The sequence below is a fragment of the Aythya marila genome (genome assembly GCF_965140915.1).
Source record: "Aythya marila genome assembly, chromosome: 25".
Lineage (NCBI taxonomy): Eukaryota > Metazoa > Chordata > Aves > Anseriformes > Anatidae > Aythya > Aythya marila.
In genome coordinates this window covers 3,157,357-3,177,071 of record NC_139066.1, presented here as the reverse complement: position 1 = coordinate 3,177,071, position 19,715 = coordinate 3,157,357, and the positions used below count along the sequence as shown (strand labels likewise).

Genomic DNA, 19,715 nt, shown 5'->3' with positions numbered 1-19,715 from the left:
GCACACGCATTTTCGCAACCTCTGCTGCTGCACTTCAGGCTTCGTTCAGTCTTAGACCTAATTCACAGGTGTGCTGAGAGGCAGGACCCAGCTGAAACCAAACGCCCACTTCTACTCACCACCATTCTCCAACCCAACCAGGCTTCGCGGGGCTGTTGCCGGCCGGAGGGAAGGAAGCCCAGCTCAGGGGGCATCGCAAACAGAGACCGAAGGGTGTGTGACACCGCAAAGAGCTCTCCCAGAATCCATTAGCCTACTGTGGTATGCAGCTCAGAATAGCTTACATATTTGCATTTTAAGATCATGCAGGCAGAAGTGCTACAAAGGTTTCTGTGGCATACAGGAGCTGAACTAAGCCCAGATTTCCTGATCAGCCAAGCAAAATATTAATCACCAGTACAACTAACCTCCCTGAATTATCAACCTGCCTTTTTCGTTTTCCCTCCTTCTTTAAGCACTATATAAACCATTGGCAAAGTAGAGTATTCGTAGCTGGAGAAACACTCAACATAAAATCCTGGTGAGGACACCCATGCTAGGGCCATTCTGCCTGATATTACACAGCAATTTCTTTCCTCCCATTGTGCTTTCACAGCCAGTGAGCACAAATTAATCTGTGTATGCTATTTGCTCGAGATCCTTTACGCTGGCAATTAGGAAGAGGTGGAGCCTAGCGAGAATCTAAAATTATTCTCATTAATCCTCTAAAATTATGAGTTCAACAGTGCTATGGTAGAAGTCAGAGAAACTACTTACTGCACATGTAACACAAGAACACATTTCACAGTCTCCTCCCCACCAAATAGTTTTACAGAAAACCCAACAGCCTTTGAACTACGAAGGTAATAGCATCATCCACTCTCCTTCCCCTAACAGAAAAGAAGAGTGGCTAGGGACTTAACACAAGGAAAACGTTGAAAAAACAGATCAAATCACTCTCAAATCACTCGAGGTAGCAGGAGAAGATGGCAGCCCCAAGCAGCAGCCACTGCCTGGCACTGCCCATCCCTGTCCCACTTCTTGGGCCAAAAAGTTTGCATCTCTCTAAATTAGCATCTCCACACTCATAAATGGGCACGGACAGCAAGTTGAGGGAGATGAGAGAACAATAGAAAAACTTGGCAGAAAAAATAACCTCACTAGAATTAAAGGAGGGAAGAAAAAGTTGGGAAGAAAACATTGCACTAAGTGTGTGAATCAGCAAAGGTGGGGGGCACATGGGAAGCAAAAATAGAATGAGGTAGGCAAACTCTGCCTTTTACCATTAAACAACTCCCAAAACTTTGCATCAAACAGTGTATGCTCACATTCTTCCCAATTCCCAGCAACTCTACATGAATTTCTTTATCAGGAGCTGAAGACAGAGAGGTGTAATTCACCTCGGTTACTGAAACATTAACACGAATAACGTGGAAACACCCCGTTCATTATCAAACACACATATATTATCCAAACTAAAGCTCGTTAAGCCCTCAATGACTGCCTGGCTTAGCATTAGGGGAACTAACTGAGAGCAAGGAGGAGAGAGATGGCACGCTCACCTATGATACCGCTGTCTCTGCTCTCCAGCGTGGACGTGGGGCTGGTGACGGCCCCATAGGTGCAGTCCTTGGTGGTGACGCTGGTGCTGACGGGTGGCAGGGTGGAGCAGGGGCTGCTGGCGGGCGGCGAGGCCGTGCTGCTGGTCAGCGTGGAGCAGGGGCTTATGCGCTGCGTTCCTGCGGAGGTCTGGAAAAGAGCAAGTTCCAGCTTCCTCATTCAACGGGCAATGCGGGAAACATCCAGCAAGTGGCATTTAGCAACATGACTGCACGCTTCATTAAAATGCTGAGCAGTCTGTTAACGTGGAACTGAAAGTTAAGAAATAAACTAGCACAATAAAGTGAGATAAAGTCTGTGACTCTGTTTAAGTAGCAATCTTGAGGGTCATAAGTATACAGCATGATCTCACCTTCACTTACAGCAAGAAACATTATATGCAGGAAATCCTACAAAGACCTCGGTGCCATTTACATCTGCTCAGAAATCTCAGCGGGACTGCAATTTTTATTTTGCCCTGTAAATGTTTCCTTCATTCAAGAAAAGCAACAATGGTTTCACACCCTTGCAAAGAGGAAGTTCAAAATCCCTTATCTAGATATGAGACTGCCCTTCCCTGGACCGGCATGCTTTCCCTACCATAGAAAGTTTTTTTTTTATTATTTTTTTATTTAAAAAAAAAAAAAAAGAAAGCCAAAAGCCAACCCGTACCAGTGAAAAGGTTGCTCTCCAAAGGCAGAACAAAACAGAAAACGCAGCAGCACAAAAAAGACTGGTGTTTTAAAAGTTTTTTTGGAATGAACCCATCTGAAACTGTGTGCAAGAAACTTGTACATCTGATGCTGAGCACAGAGATCAGTTTATTAAGAAAACAAAATTATTCCTGAATTTGATTTGAAACAAGCTGTGATACAACACAGATCCCTTGTTCTAACCGCAGGCTGCTGGATACACAATCTTCCCTGGCAAAAGCTCCTCCTGGAGATCCATCCTGCAATATCTGTAAGCAACAAACCCGCTGACACTGGTAGGTGCTCCTGTCTACCTAACACAGCAACTTCATCAACGTTACCCTGTACTTTAGAGCAGCCATCCCAAAATAGCTTACCAAACATGCAACTTTTTACTTCCCTTTCACAAAACAAAGCCCTTTTCGCCTCTGCCTACAGGTTGGTGTTTTTTTTCCACTGTCGCAAAATGGTTCCAGTCCCAAGGAAGGATCAGCAGAGGTTAATTCCCTACCTGGAACGTGCCTGAGATTTCTTGTTCTCCATGTGAATGCTTCCCCAATAGTCAGGCAGATTCCTGTTCCCTTTTTCACAGCATTTGAACCCAGGGTGATCACAGAAAGCATCACGCTTACAAACTGCACAATGTGTTTGAAGTCTGATTATTTTTTTTCCTTCTCACTATTCTATACTTGAAGCTCAAATGGTGTCTGGAGTGGACTTTTTTTAAGTACAACATGTGGAGAATTCACTGGTTTTTAAATTAGAAGCCAGATCCCACGTGTAGCTACTGGGAAGAAATCTAATTTGGCCAAGAAATCCCAACGTAGCTGGTAAGAACCCTTACTCAGAGCATCATCCCCAGGCTTGTGGGGCAAAAAAGGGGCACCCAGTGCCATGGGTGGGCTTCTGGGGCAGCACCATGTGGATGCCCCAACCCTCCTGCACCTCCCCGTGCCTCTGCTCTTGCACCAGTGTAACTGTGCTCAACTGACATGAAGGAGCACGTTGGTACATCAGGGCTGGAGCGCTGACCTGATGGCTCCGCGTCCCGTTTTTGTATTAAACATTGAGACTGAATCATGATAGAAAATGAACCGTGTCGGTATTTCCAGAAATTTATCATCTCCCTTCGGTACCCGTATAAAACATCCCGCCAGCGAGCGAGACGGCTGCCACCAGACCAGCCTTTGAAGTCCTCAGGAGAAACAAAGCAACGCTCCCCTCTCCCCATCCAATTTGCAGAGCCACTAGTGGATCATGGTTATTGTTATTTTCCCTTCTTTTATGTTCGAGGCACTTATAAATAGATCTTTCTTTTCCCCCAGTAGCCTTCTAGGAACCGACAGCAAGCTGGCTGCTCTATAAATCCTGGCTCCCTGGGCATTCTGGTTGCACGCATCCATTGTAGCACCTGCCACGTGCCTCCTCTCAGTGACCCTTTTTCATTTTCCCTTGCTGCAATCTTCAGATGTCTAAATGCTGGCATGATTTCTGTAAATTTATTTTTAATTTTCCAAAACTATTTCTAACTAATTAATTCTAGTGATGAAATTAAAAAATACTTCTGTGCCAGTATTCAATGAAAATATTCCATTATTTTCTGCCACTTAGAATTGCTGGGGTGTGTGTCTTTCTTAACGCAACCTACATGGGGCACTTTTGGGATTGCTGCTCGTGAATCAAGCAGGTGCTTGCACTGAGCTACCCGCTACCGTGGGACTGTCTCTTCGGATTTATTGCAGCTGATCAGACCCCACTGGTATACCCGAGCTATTAAGTTAATGTTTTCCAATGTTGATTTCCTTTAACTCACTGACAGTACAATAAACTCCGTCGGGTATAAGGTAGCATTACTTCTGAGGTTCAGGCAGTGAAAGAAGCAGCATTGATGGGGCTCCCCCATTCAAGATGAGCAGACTGGAGATAGGCCAAAGGACCACCGTGCCCCCGACACAGAAGACAGGGAAATGTTCAAAACCCAGCTAGGGACAGCCCTGAGCAACCTGCTCTGAGCTGAGCCTGCCTCGGGCAGAGGGTTGGGTTAAACATCTCCAGAAGTGCCTTCAGCCTCAGCTGTTCTCCAGCTCTGTGATTCAGCTCCTTTCACTGCTCCTAGCCTCAACGATACTACAGCATCTAAAAATTTTATCAGTTCACGTTTGGGATCTTTCAGAATGCAAAGCATGATTACTACTATGAATTGTTTATGGCAAGGTTTTTCTATGCCCGTTTCAAGCAGTATTTTAAACAAATCCTTGCTGAAACTTATCTCAGTGCTAGCAAAATAACATCCACTAACCTTAAAACACAGAAAATTTACTCTTCAAATTAAAATTCAGTCCAAGAGGGGTACAATCATCTTTCCTGCAGCTGATAACATCATTGTTTCATGAAATGCCAAAAGTGATATTCTTATAAGCTCTTTTATTTGCAGTATTATCAATGCAGCTCCTTAGGAGCAAGCTACTTGCAACTGGAAATTACTAAATAACACGGCATATCACTTGGCATTGATTGACATGTTTTATTTTTGTATTGATATAGAAGAATGCTCCTCTGTGCTAGTTTTAAATATAAATTTCCATTGACAGAACATTCCGTATTATTATTATTATTGCTGCTGTTTCATCTGTCACGTTTTCACTAAGCTTTGAAAAATTAAACTGTTCTGTCATAGGCCCATTGTCCTTTGTGCTTCTCTGGCAGCCAGTACAGTTAAAAAATAGTTTCCCAAAAAGTAGGAGAAAAAGGATTTATTCTTTGGCATTTGTGATCTCTCATTAAGGAAAGCGTGATTAAGAAAGAGACAGCCCATAAGACATGCAATTTCATAGCAATCTGGATTAGAGAATATATCCTTTGACATATTCAAAATAAGGCAATTGAATGAAAATGGAATGCGCCGATTTACAGATTGGGGCAGTTTTAGTGAAAACACCTCTACTCCGTATCTTCACTTTAGCTCAGCACCGGTGAGATTGCAAATAATTATTTTCTCGCTTCAGAAGGCAAAGCATGGTTAGAATAACAAGCAGCAGCCAAGTCCCAGCTTTTTATACAAAGAACATTTCTTTGCCCAGGCCATGTAAATTAATGCATGAAAACCTAGAAAATTGTTCTCATTTTTAAATTCAAGTGCAAACTAGTAGTCAATCAGGTTTTAATTAATCAATGATTACTGGAAGAATTAATCTTTGCAAATCCCATAAACGTCTTTCTGCATGATTTTCAACACCCCTTGAAGCGTGGTGGCTGAAGAAATCAATTTGGGAAGGAGTCGGAGAGGTTTGAAGGAGAGGCCGAAGGAGCTGGGTTTCTTCAGCCTGGAGAAGGCCAAATTGCACCTGGGGAGAGCTGAAAACCTCCACGGTCAGCAGGGGGTTAGAGAGAAGACAGCCCCGTTCTTCTCTGAACTGCGAAGGACAACAGACTACAGCCGCAGGTTGTAGCAAGGAAATTTTCTACCAGCTAGAAGAAAAAAGCCCTTCACAGCTGGAGGCATCAAGGACTGGAACAGGTTGCCCTGAGAGCTCGTCGAGTCTCCATCCATGGAGATTGTTGAGCCTCGGCTGGACAAGCCCCGAGCAGCACGGTGCGGCTTTGAAGCCAGCCCGGTGGGAGCGGGCGGCAAGATGCGATGCCCTCCAGAGGTCACTGCCAACCTCAAGTGCTGTGCCATTCAAGGCGAGTGCTGGCAGCAGGAGAGGCTCACAAAGAAAGAAAAAGAATTAACTCGGTAATTGAGGAACCGGCCTCTCTTTATCTTCTCCAGCACATGAATAGCATTCAAAGGCCTTGCAAAACTTTTTCATGCAAAAATTAGCACACAGCCCAAGATATCAATCTATTTTAGAGGACAACTCTCCGCTGTTTCTCTTTAGATTTTTCTTTTATTTATTCTCCAAAGACATCTTTTACTTTAGAGAAAAGATGGGATTTTAATTTTTGTCAAAAGGCAACAACAAAAGGAGCCATTTATAGTAGAAAGCTCTGCTGGGCTTTGAAGTATTCAGTTCAAATAGGTGCCTGTTAAAAGTACATTTTCTAGCACAATGTATAGTAAAGTACATTTCAAATCCACCAAACTTGCATAAAAAATTGAATGAAATCATTAAAAGCTTAATGAATGTGTTAAAGGAAAAAAAAAAATACAAGAACTCATTTCTTGGCGTTCAAGCATCTTACATATTAATCCCTTGGGCCATGTAGGTGATGGAAGACCAAAAATCACTTGGTTCAGTCTGGGGCATAGGACCTAGAGCCTCCTGCACCAGGAGCACCCCCGGCTCTTGTGCTGGGCTTGGGGGAGCCCTTTGCCTCCTGCCGAGGGGCACCAAGCTTCCTATGGCCATGACGGGCATCGAGCTTTAATGCCAGGACTACCTTTATGGCTGCCACTTGTTATTGACTCTTTTAGGGAATTCAGGACTGTCAGTTGGATCCTCTGAAATGTGCCTATGTTGGATATCTAAAACAGAGATGGAGTCATGCAGAGTCACACAAAGACTGGTAAAAGGAGAGAGAATTGCAGCTGGGCTCCTGAGTTTTGCCTTGTTGCACCACACGCTGGACTGTCCTTCTAGCTGACGGAAAAATCAAACCAAAAAACTGTCCCCTAGTTTCATTCTCATTTTATCAACGCTGATGGAAGTGGGCGTATTGCCCAAGGCTGAGGAGGGGCAGGAAGAAACTCAGGCAGATTCCACAAAATTGACATTGTAGCCATGACCCTGACCTTTTTGCTGTTCTGCTTTGCAGCCACCAAAGAGGATGTAGCAAGTTCAATCACAACAAAGGTTTTATGATCTGCTTTCTCTATCGATTTTCAAGCATGAACTCATCTTGCTAGGCAAGAAAAGAGCAAAATCTGTGACTATCTGTAAAATAATATTATTACTTACCTGTACTTCCTAGAGACATAGTGAGTCTTTATGCAACACTGCTAAAATGCTTTTGAAATATTGCACACAAGATGCCATGGAAGTACAGATTATTTTGATCACTGTAATCTGATTAGAAACGCTGCCCACTCCTACAACATTTGCAGAAACAGAAAAACAACAGAAGCTGTTTCACACAGGAGCAGCTGATCCCTGAAACATGTACTGCTGCAGTGTAATGATGATTCATTGTTTAACAAGGAGATACAACCTTCTACCTCACAACAATCATTTCACCATTATGAGACACTCAGCTGCCATATAATTAGAAAATAACCACTATCTCCCATGCTGCATTCTGATCAGAGCCCAGCCAGTTACTGCTGTAAAACCGAGGAAGAGCGGAGGAGCTGCTGTACCTGGTTCTCGTCCTGCACCTCCATGCTGTACTGGGGCCCTGGCTGTACCTCCGTGACTTTCTCTCCGAGGAGGAAGCCCAGGCGAGTCATGAGTGTGTTTGCTGCCTCATCTACGGATGGAGGGGGTCCCAGCTCCTGCTCAGCGTCACCTAAACAGGAAGAGGAACACACGGATTTAGACAGGAACTGTTGCTCTTGGCTATTGTTCAGTGTTTTTAGCAAAAAAACACAGCTAACTTTTCACACTGTAACTTCTGCACCCGGGTTTCGAGGTTATTCACATCATTCAAGTCTGTCTTAATGTTATTTATTGATCATTAATTTTAGGTTTTGCATTGCTCCAACTATCAATACATGTTTCTTCTAACTCTGGCTGTTAGTTCTCCTCTCATTGCTCGTTGTATTTGTAGTACCTGATATGGAAGCAAGCACATTCATCTCTCTTTCCCTGCACCAGCAGTAACACAGCCAGCCAGGAACTGAGATTTCCTGGAAAGAACAATCGAGAAGGAGAGCGCTCCCCCTTTCCTCTCACACAGAAGCTGCCTCCAGTTACCCGCAGTGAATTCAACACTGCACGTGCCATCTCATTCTCCTGTTCCCACAGCACTAAACGAGATGCTCAGCAGCAAACCCACGCTACCGAGTGGTTAATGGCAAAGAACGGGACAGAAAACCCACGTGCATCGACCATTATCATCGCTGGCTCTGACGTGCTCAAGGTTATGTGGAAAGCACGGGGCTCCACAGACCAAGCCTCCTTGTGCAGCCACAGTATGGGCTACAACACAACATAAAATCCACCTGTCAAATCCCCACCACGTACAAAAAATAAGTTAAAAAGCAGAATTCCAGATGATTTTTTTCCAGAAGTTTCTCTGTCAAAAAACGTTGGAGGTTTTTTGATCCGTAGCATCCCAAGGTAAGTCAGGTTCTGAAAGTCAAGTTCCTCGCTGCCCGCACGGCAGCAGTGTTATCATTAAAGCCTGAAGGTCAAGTTCTTTCCATGTTACACTGAAGCAATACTGTGTTTAGCGCAGTTGTAGGAGACTAATTAGGATTTGCAATTAGTCTACAGTTAATTATTCATCTGATAATGTACAATCTGGAAAAGAGCCGATCTCTGCTTCCCAGCTCTGTCCTGGCTTGGGGGTGCTCCAGCACTCAGCCTGGAGCTACAGCAGAAAGATGTTGCTTTAAATATAACTTTTTGATAACTGTAACTGAAAACCACAAATCACAGAATCTGGGATACGTACAAGACCTCAGTAAATTCAAGCCAGCTGCTTCCAGAAATTCCCATTTAGCCTCCAAATGTGCATCTCACAGAAGCTTACAGCAATTTCTTGGTGTCTCACCCATACCACGGCACATCAGAAACCCTGGAGCATCTCACACGACAGTCAGCATCCAGAAACGCCGCCAGCTTTGGCAGATCAGCATCCAAAGCAGTCCTTAAACGGTGACTTCACCATTATGAAAGTGGATTATGGAGCATGATAACAGAAGTTGGCTTCTAAGTTACTGAATCCCTATTGTACTGCTTTATACAACGCTGACGTGAATAGGATAGGTTTAAGATAGAGACAAATTTAGATGGATGGCCCAATTTTTCTGAACTGCTGACCACCCACATTCAATCTGTGGGCATTTACCATCCTGGGGAGTCAAATTCAGAACAGATACATTTACGTAAAATGAAAAGTATATGGACTCTGATTTCCAAGGTTATTTTTGCTTTAAAAAAAAAAAAAAAGTCGGCTTTGGAATTTATCCTAGATATCTATATGTAGGATATGGCTCAGTTTGTAATTACTGAAAGTTTCTTGTGCATCCCCCATGCTGGTTTCAGAGCACATTAACGATCCTCAAACCATGCTCACTTTTGCTCCTCAGAAAGTAAAAGGTCAGAGCAAGAGCTGTGCACGTCTGAGAGCTTCCTTCTGCTCTGTACAGCACCTGGTGGGACCTCCAATTTCCTGCAGTACTGGTCTAAAATTAGGGAAGAGCTGACTGTAAATCCTTCACATGGGACCACTGCAGTGAGGCATGGGGAAAAGCGCTCAGTCCAGGTTCCTGCGTCTAAGCCACCGCTGGGATCCTGTGCAGCATGCTCCAGGGGACCCTGCTTGGCATGGGGTTGGAGCAGGTGATCTCCAGAGGTCCCTTCCAACCTCAGCCATACTTTCATTCTGTGAAGCTTATGAAGAAAACCAAGTTTCTGGAATGGTGCTCACGAAGAGGCGGCCGAGCTGCGCTGCTTGCCAAGGACGCGCCGTGCGGGCTTGTGCCAGGCCAGGCCACTCGCAGGGAACGGGTCCAGCAGGCCAGCAAGCAAGACTGAAGTCTTCAGTTTGAAATGTGTTATTTCAGACTCGAGAGCGATTTATTTACAGGCTACATCGGGGCCGGCTGGGCAGAGTCAGCCGAATTCTGCTCAGTGTCAGGAACCGCTCTCAAAACAAACAGCACAATTTGCTCCTGTGAGGCTGGGTTTAACCATGTCCGCACCATCCCTAAAGCATCTCCAAGGGGCACAAGCTGTCTTTTACCTCTAAAATAAAATTATATGCTCATCTCAGGTCCCTGCACGAAAAGGTGCAGCGTCATGCAGAGGCAGCAGCCGTGACTGCAGCCCTAATTCCCCGGCCAGACACAAGACAGAGAGCAGCAGCTGAAGGAGCTGAGCTCTGAGAGCATCCCACTTAGTGCAGAACTATCAATTATTTTATTATAATGGGGCTTTCAAAGTGCAGATAACTTTGAACTTCAGCAAAGCACCACTGTACCGGATTATTATGCCTTTTGGTTTTAGGACTTTAAAAATAAGTGCAGTTGTTTAATTGAGTGTCAAAGAAGAGACAGAGCCGCTCCAAGAGGCCTGTGAATGGGTATTATGGAAAGAAGCTGTAAGTTGCCTTGCAAAGTTGACAGTAAGAGCTAATACTCGCTCTCCAAGTTCAAAGAGAGGGCATAACTTCTTCCCCGCACCGCGCGCTATCCAGCTAATGCTGCAGCCACATTTTAGGCACACTTGAGCGCATTTGGTTCCCCGACCTCACTGGGGAAATCTGAGCGCACAGTCGAGAGCAGAATTGGCCCACGGTATTTTTAGCTCTTCTGACACCGTGCTGCTGTAATGAACTGCAGCAGCTCAAACCAAGCCCTACAGCCAGCTCCAACACACGACTGCGAGCGTCTCAGTGCCCAGAAGCGAGGTGCTGGGCTGCGCACACGCCAACCTGAAGGCAATCAGGGAGCGGATTCGAGAGATCACAGTGTGGTTCGTGGTCTGGGGCCGCTGCGTTGGGCTACATCAAGTCGTACGCTTCTGCATAAACATTAAGTCATGTTAAAAGCCTTCCTGAAATGCTCAACGCCAGGAATTTTCAACAAGTAAAAAAATCTTAACTCCCTGCTTCATTGGACGTGCCGAAGTGTTCGAAGGAGTTTGAGGGACTGCACCTTGGTGTCCTTGTTCAACAGAAGGTGGGTATTCATGTATATACACGTAGATATATATACATACACACACAAATAACAAAGGAAAGCTTTTTTGCAGGGAATGGGGTGAGCTGGGCTGCTGCCGCGCTCCTCAGCTGCCTCTTCCTACCTGCCTGGGCCCCCGCTGGTCTCCCAGCGGCCATCAGACGGCGAAACTCGCATTTTTATGACAGCTGACATCTTCGGTTAGCTGGTTGAGTCGTTTATTTCTTGTTTGGTTTTAAGCAAGAGGCTTTTCTTGTTCAGCCCAGCTGCACTGAGCTGGCCGTGGGTCCAAGGCAGGGGGACCCACTGCAACCGGCACGTGCTTGGCTAACCCGAGCCTCCTCACCTGTATTGGAGTTTAGCTGGACACGAGATTCCTCCTGATTACGTTGTCTTTGCACACACTGTTGCATTGGCAGATCCCCACACGATAAATGATTTTCCAGAATCTTACTAAAAATGATTTCCCTCTGCAGCCTGGAACTTAATAGAGCAACTTTTACCCACTTGGATTTTGTCACGGGTAATTTTAAAACAAGTGCTCCAAGCTCGGAGTCAGCATTTCAGGTACTGAAATCAGAGTCAAAACCAAGAGAGATTTACTGATGTGTGCCGCTGGTCCAAGGACTTTAATCACAGATGCAGCCCACGGAGCAAAACACACTGCGGTGAATTGCTTATTTCTAATAACATAAATAAAAATCCATGAACACCCTCAGCTCCGAGATAGATTAGTCTCAAAAGCTGTAGCCTAGTTGGAAGGAGAGGTAATTTGTCCAAACAGCACGGGGATTGTTTTGGGGAAGAAAAATGTAAGCAAACTGCCTTACTTTACACTGCAAAAATAAATGAAGTCGAAAATAAGACATTCAGATTCTTTCATAGTGACCTTTCCATAAATAAAAGATATCTTCAAAACAGAAAGCAAAGGAAGAATATTCGGAAGGCCACATGAAATAGGCAATCCAATTTTCAGTAAAGCAACAACAACAACAAAAAAACAGACTGAAGGAGACTGCTTTCTCTTAATCCTTAATCTTCGGAAGAGACAGGTAACGGCAGCATTATATGACAGAAATAAATAAAGGCTCCTACACAGAGATGTGAAACAGTTTGTCCTTTTAGATTAAAATACTACACGTGTTTAGGCTATCTGGCATTTTTATCTCTCGGCTTGGAAGAATGCTGAAAACCATAAATCACAGTGCTGCAGTCTTAACACTGCTGAATGCACAGCGATTCAGAAGTGGAAAAGAACAGGAAAAAAATATTAAATCAGCCCAGCAACAACTTCCAATTCCTTACCAATAAAGCCACAGGGAAGGGGAAAAATCCCAAACCAGTACCAGCCACACACACACACAGTACACATTCCAGTTAACCCTGCTACGCTGCTAAGTCTGGACTTAACGGTACCGGAGAAAAGATTGAAAATCCAACATAATTGTGGCTTAATTACTCTGAGACCAGAAAACAAAGTAAAAGAAACAAGAAATGAGAATGGAAGTTGTGCTTTTCGTCATCTCTAGCCCATGAAGAGCACGCTGTGATTTATTTATTTATATTATTTTTATATATCCATCTATATGTGTGTCTATATATTAAACTATTATTTATTTTACTTCTGGATTGCATTATACTGGAAGGGATGCCAAAAGAGGATCAGATGGGCCAAGAGACAAACAGCAGGCTCATTAGATGAGGGCTCCGGAAGGTCGCTGGGCTTCAGCGTTGACCCTTGTGGAGGCCAGGAGCGAGGTTGGGGCAGCAGAGGCCGGGGAGGCCGAGGATGGAGCACCAGGCTCCGCGATCGATGGCCGCAGCAGCAAGGTCACCAAGAGCCCCCGGGGCATCGAGGGAAAGGGCAGAGAAGGAGCTGAGGCCATACGAGGAGACTGAGCAACCATCGGGGACACGTCTGGCAAAGGGCTCTTAACTGCTTTGACAGCGTGAGAACCATTTTCAACTATTACACCCAAGCAATTAACAATAATAAATAATTAAACCCAGCCCTCAATGATTTAGATGCTTCAAAAAGAGCGTAGGTACCTAAGGCGCGCGCACAGCTTTTTTTTCTTTAATAATTCAGCTTCCAGAGTTCTACCAAACCTCAGAAGTGCACATCTCCATCCTCTCCAGCTACTTCTGCCATCCCTTCGAGTTAATAAATTATTTTACTGAACTGCAAAAACTTTATAACCTGAGCTTGTCAAGCAATTTAACACCTCCAATTCTTCCTTTCAAACAATTCGAGCCATCTCATCTATGTCTCAGGACCTCTGCGATCCACGCCAGGACCTGCCTGATTTAGACCCTTCAGCAGCAATTGCATGGATCCTGGCAGATCCCTGCTACCACCCTGGCCACAGTTGATCTTGGGAAGCATCCCTGACAAAAGCAGGGGCGTTCAGCTTGCTTCTTGTTATTTTTTTTTGTCTTTTTTTTTTTTTTTTTTTTCTCTCCAGGGAGGGTTCATAAGTGTTCATAAATGTTCACAACATTTCCTTGGAAATCAAATCTACAATCTCATAAGCACAGTGTATTAGGTTTGCTCTTTTCAAGAAAGCATTCAAAATGCACGGCTCTGAACATTATCATTCTAAAATACTGTTTCTGTTTAGTTCTTTCAATTCCTGTAATGAAATCTGCCACACATTTACACATTTCAGCTGCAATTCCTTAAAACCAAATGAAATTTCTTTATGATCTATTTTGCAATTCTGTGCCTTGTTTGATAGCTACCATTGTCTAATCTTGCAGATGAATGACAGAGGGTAGCACCCTTGCAAGAAACTAACCATGTCTTTGCTCCACAGAATGGTTTTGCTGTACTGGTTACACTTTTCATTCCAAAAGTAGACTGAAAATAATTGAAATTACATCTGAAGTCTTCTTCAGCGAGTGTCTAATGAGAAGCACTGGGTAACAGCTCGCCTAGTGGCACCCATCACAGAATTTGCCTGAATATGAATGATTTGTTTTAACAATCAAAAATCCTCAAAATTAGCAAGGAAAAAAATAGAACAGTTGCATGCAAAGACTGAGCACCTATGGACTGCCAGAAATAAACGATGCCATTTACGATTTTGATCTTCAATTACATAACCATAGAGTGTTATCCAAAGACTTGCCTTTCTCCATGTGACCCAAATCTGTCCCATTATTATGTACATCTGCTTTAAGTTATTCTGGATATACTTGAGCTATATTTGGCAAATGCCCTTGACCATTTCTGCATATTCCCCTAATCTCGGTATTAAAGGAAAGGCTTTTTCATTACTCTTGCTTACATCGAGAAGAGATTTTTCAAAATGTAACCAATACGGGATGAAGACTGCATCAGATGCATTGCTTTAATGCATATTTTCATGCTGCTGCTCTTTTCATACTTAGTTTTATTTCTGAAAGAGCAAGGGGAAACATTCCCACCAACAAAATCGTACCCAGCCAGGCGCCAGGCGAAGTCTGTCTGTCCCTCTGTGCTGGTTCATCACAAGTTGCAATGCAACAGAGCAAACAGGCAACCAAAATCTGCGCTGGAATCGATAACTCTGTAATTAGGACTATAAATCTATCTTGCTCTTCAGCTGTGACCTCCGGCTGGCCAAAACCCCTGCCTTTGAAGTAGAGAAGTGCTCCAAGTGCAGCTCTGCCCCAACCCGCAGCCTCCGTGCCCTGCTCTGCCTCTGCAGCTTCAGGGGCTTGCTGCTTGTTGCCAGCCTTCCCGTAACAAGCTGCCTTTCTCCTTTGCTGCAGTTCTCACCGTTACTTCCCACCATTACGACTTGCACAAGTTCCACAGATGTCTGCTCTGAGAAATTTAAACGAGAAATTCTCCTCGGCACCACGTACAAGAACTGCTTCCTAACCAGCTCTCCCCACTGCTATGGATGTCCTTGTGTGTTCCTTCAAGCACACTGCCAGAAAGACAGTCATTTTTTTAAGCAGAAGCCCTACCGAGCCACAGACAGGCAACAAATGCAATTTCAATGCTATCATCAAATCTATTTCAATGTATTTCGTGTTCTAGATTTGAAAAAAACCCTCTGTACTCCTATTTGGGGGAGAATTTCCTTGGATTTCAGCTCTCATTTACCTCCTGAAGAAAAGAGAATGGAGGAAATAAGAGGACACTCAATCAATCACTAAACATCCTTTTAAAAAGGCCACAATTACCATAAATGGGATCCTGGGTATACGGAACATTTCCTAAAAGCAAGATTACATTTAGCTCTCTGAACAGGTTCCCGAGCTCTTTAAAACAGCAAAGACAAAATGACAGAGGCAGCAAGCCCTCCGCCGATGCAGAGCAGAGATGCAATTCGTCCGTCCCTCACAGTTTTGGCATATTATCTTGGGCACATCACCTGATCCTAAACGTGGCTCTGCTCTCCCATCTCCGAACACAGACCCTCTCATCGAGCACTGTCTGAAGAAAGGCCTTGACCCCTAAATACAGTTATTTACTATTTATCTTTTAGCTCTCTGAGCTGACCTTTTATTCCAGCCATATTTGGGGATGAGCTCTTATACTCCTATTAATAAAGAGATGTCCTGGGTTGGTTGGGGGCTTTTGTTTGCTTTTTGTTTTTCCTTTTTAAGATTCACAATCAAAAAAGAACAACCACTCCCTTTGAATATTATGTTTGCTAAAATCTGAGCAATATAATCCAATATTATTCTGTGTATTTATTTTGCTACATTAGGCATGTTTCTCACAATCCACCCAAAATACTTTTTGAATTTCCGCAACTGCTTCCCAAAACCTCTCATATTCTCTTCTCTTACAATTTTTCACGTGGTAAATCTGACACAAACCTCACGAACGCACGTTACACGCCACTGCTGGGAAGCAAACGAACAGCAGTAGCTGGCTTTGCTATCTGGCAGCTTTGGTAAGAAGCTTTATTTTGGGGATGAAGCACAAATAAGCTAATGGTGCCAACAGTCAACTGGACTACACACAGCTCCAGCAGAAGCCTGGACAAATCCTCTCCTCCTGCCGTTTGGGGAATTGCCCAGCTCTGGCAGGGATGGCGGAGATGCACAGCTCCCAGCACGACAACGATGCCTGCATGGGAAGCAGGCGGGGGCCAGCAGCGCCTCACACGTGGGTGGCACAAGCAGGGCGGCAGGGAACTTTCAGAAGCATACTTGTGTGTGCAGAACACATTGCTGCTACTGCATAAAATTGACCTAGGTGTTCACCTCCAAAACCATGCTCATTTCTGCCCTCGGCTGCTGCAAGAGTGGCAGAGGCCACTGAGAATCCATTCTGTCGCATCCAGCCATGGTCCCAGCATTTGATTCCTTGGGGAGAAAGAAATTGCAGAGAGGACTTTTACAGGTGTCCTTTCTTCTTGCGAGGTAGCTCTGCCTGGTCAAAACACAATCAGCGTGCAGGGAGCTATAACTTTAGTTACATCAAGGAGAGATGCTGCAGCCACTGACTGCTGTTAAATGGGAGGCTGTGGGTTTGTGAGAGTGAGGGGAGACACGGACGGCACCAAGACCTTCTTTTGCCTACAGCTGATATGTTAGCACTTTTCCCGAATAAATGTTATTCAAGGCAAATCAGACCTAATCATGACCTTAGCCTTTAGGTCATAAACAACAGTCTCCCAAACCTACTGCCATTAGATTCCTGGGATTTCAAAAGTGAGGTTTGGATACAGAAGCTGTGACAGAGATGAATAATCTACAATCACCAGCTATTAGAGCATCAAGTATAAAAACATTATTGGATGATTCTGACTTATTAGTACTTACTCATGTTGGCAGAATTGTAAACTGTGAGTTACTAAAATGAGCTGATCATACAGCTCTGTATTCGTTACTGCAACGAGCACCTCTGTTGCTTCCTGTACTCACATGGACTTTCACAAAACTAGATGATTTCAGGAACAACTGCAAATGCAACAGAGAATTTTCCATGCTTTTTGGTGTTATTTTCAAATGCAACCAATACCTGGGGTCTCTAATCAACAACCCTTCAGCACCTAATAGAGCGGTAAGACCCCGTTGCCCATTCTGATGAGATCCATTTAATACTTGTTTTTTCTCCAAAATGTAAGCCATATCAATGAAGGCCTTACACAACTCAGAATCCGATCCACCAGCCATCCTCTCAGCATGGTTAAGTTACACAGGGCAAGAGCTGCAATTTTACTCAGGTCATTTGGGTGGAAGTCCAACGCTGAAGTTAGCTAACAGGGGAAGGCAGAACCACAGCGCCCACGTAACCTCGCACATCGCTGCATCTCCTCCCGTCAGGCAACCAAAACAGGTGCCAAGAAGAGAACCCAGCAGGAAACTCGGGAACAAATGGAGGAGTTTGAGGAAGACTGCTGCAATTTCAGACCAAAGACAACCATTTTGGAGCCTGCAGTAAGCGACAGGCCTCTGGAGGGCCTTGAAGATGCAGTGGTAAAATCAATGCTTTCCAGCAAGGCCGTGAGCTATCTGCCCTTTCCAGCTGGCAGCTGGCCCAAATTTTTCATGTTTGGATTCAAAGTAATTATCTTTCAAACGATTAGAAGTTCAAATAATTAGTGACATCAAATGTCCAAAAGTCTGCTTAATACAGTAGGCAATCCACCTGCAGGCAGTGGTTGCGGGAGGTTATGAGCAAATTGATCTCCTTTTTTCAGCACAAAAGTGCAGCTGTGCTGACCAAGAGAAAGGAACAGATAGGATGGGGAGAATACTGATGATCAAAACAAATTACAGCAACGGGAACAATATTCACACTGGAAAAGAATAAAGAAGTCCTTGTTCTGCAGTCCCGAAGAGTGATAGGAAGTCAAGGCAACTGGTAAGAGAGCAGAAGTAATGGTGTGGCTTTCAGAGCACTGCATATTTTCCCTTATGAGAAGCTCTCCATAGCATCCCTGGAGTTCAAGTGCCTTTTGGTTAAGGGACAAAGAAAGCATCCATCGGATTCATGCAACCATTATGACATGGGAACCAAGCTCTTACAAGGATTGAGCAGTTTTCCACAAATACATCTACCCTCCTATTATCTTTGGAGCTGGTAAAGCGAATATTCACTTTTTGCCTCCACAAAAGTTGAAACCAACTAATACTGCCTCAAAACTGACATCAGGAACAAAGAGAGTAGAATTATTGATCACTTCTTCTAGACTGCAGAGTATTTGGGAAGAAATATCCAAGTCAGAAGGAAAAGGGACGACTAATTGGCAGTCATGACCAAGAAGCCCACCTACCATTATTTCCTCCCTCCCTCTCAGGGTCCCAGTATTTCCACTTATGACAGGCATAAACTCCAAAGGTTGAGGCTAACTCTAAATTAACCACAGCTTGAATAACTCCTGAGGAAACGGGCAGCTCAGGAGCTAAGATGAAGGATTAGGCTCGTGTAACGACACCGACAGATTGCAGGCGGGAGCCCTGAAGACACAGGACAGCACGGTCACAGACGGGTCAGGGCTGCCACTGCCCTGGGACCTGCAGACACTGCCCTCGTGGCAAACACCGAACACATGGCAGTGCGCATTTAATTCAGTTTGACAGATGCAGAGTGGAATCGGAATTACCACAAGATGAACAAAAGCTGAGATGGCTTCATAAATCTAAATTGACATGTAGTGCCTTCCCACAACTGCAAGTATCGACGGGTCTTTTCTGCCCAAGAAAGGACAATCCGGGGATAAAGATTTTGGTTTGGATACGGCTGATAATTATAGAAGTGAGAGTGTGAGCAGCCTCCTGTGACACTTCACGAGGGCAGTGACAACAACCACATCTTCAGCAGCAAGAGAGCAGCACCCCGCTGGAGGCTCAGAAGGCACGTCGTACCTGCTGTCAGCAAAACTGCGATCCTAGAGCAGGATCTGGGCAACCAGCTCGCGTTTCCAGTAAGATGATACAGGCAACTGATCCCTCTGATGGCCAAGTGTACAAAATAGTCGAAAAGAGATTAAGCAGAAGAGAAGCATGGAGACCTGCATTACCTGTTACCTACGCTGCAAAAAAAATTCCACTCCAACCTCTGAATACGACTGACGTTTTGACTTGAGGCAGGATATTTTGTACCTTTGCCATACACGTCAGGCTAGAGCTAAATCAGTGTCCTTTTATCTAAGCCAGAACTGAAGTTACTTTAGGCTGAAATTCTGAAAAAGTTCTCCCTCATTATAAGGGCCGTGACCCTCCTGAAATATACGAGGACGTCACTATTAGCTGTGCCTTTGTCCCATCTGTAAGAGGTAATTTTGTTGTACAGCTGTGTGTGTCAGGCCAACCATGGAGCTGAAGACGGAGCCATGGGCAGATGATGTGATAAGAGGGCATTTGAGCGTGCAAGGACTCCTGGGCCAGTGTGGAGACCCATGCTGGGTCGAGGCTCTGAGACCTGCGCTTGTCCCATCTACACCACCCACTGGAACAATCCGAGTTTATTGAATCCTCAGTTTTACTTGCAGTTATGGCACAATGCCCAACACCGAAAGACAGCTCAGCAGCATGGGTGGCCATCAGGACACAACACTGGAGCAAAACCAAGCAGCCCACGCTGCTGAGGACACCTGACAGCCTCCTGACACGACTTGTTCCCAACTAATCCACACAACTCGGGTGTCTCTGCGTCACAGGCCATCACACGTTCACAGCCATTCTGCACATGTTGTGGTATTTGG

At 44.7% G+C, this 19,715-nt stretch overlaps 1 protein-coding gene across 17 annotated transcripts in view; it reads right to left on the bottom strand.

Annotated features, from left to right (window-relative positions):
* TANC2 (tetratricopeptide repeat, ankyrin repeat and coiled-coil containing 2) overlaps nt 1–19,715 on the bottom strand; it is a gene marked incomplete at its 3' end in the record, with an annotated part of 279,985 nt that overhangs the window by 101,219 nt on the left and 159,051 nt on the right. For all 17 annotated transcript variants that reach the window (XM_082779048.1, XM_082779047.1, XM_082779046.1 and 14 more), the window contains 2 exons: nt 7,570–7,718; nt 1,542–1,728 (listed from right to left, as the gene is read on the bottom strand). In XM_082779048.1, coding sequence (XP_082635174.1) covers nt 1,542–1,728; nt 7,570–7,718 — 336 coding nt within the window. The remainder of the gene's footprint in view (nt 1–1,541; nt 1,729–7,569; nt 7,719–19,715) is intronic.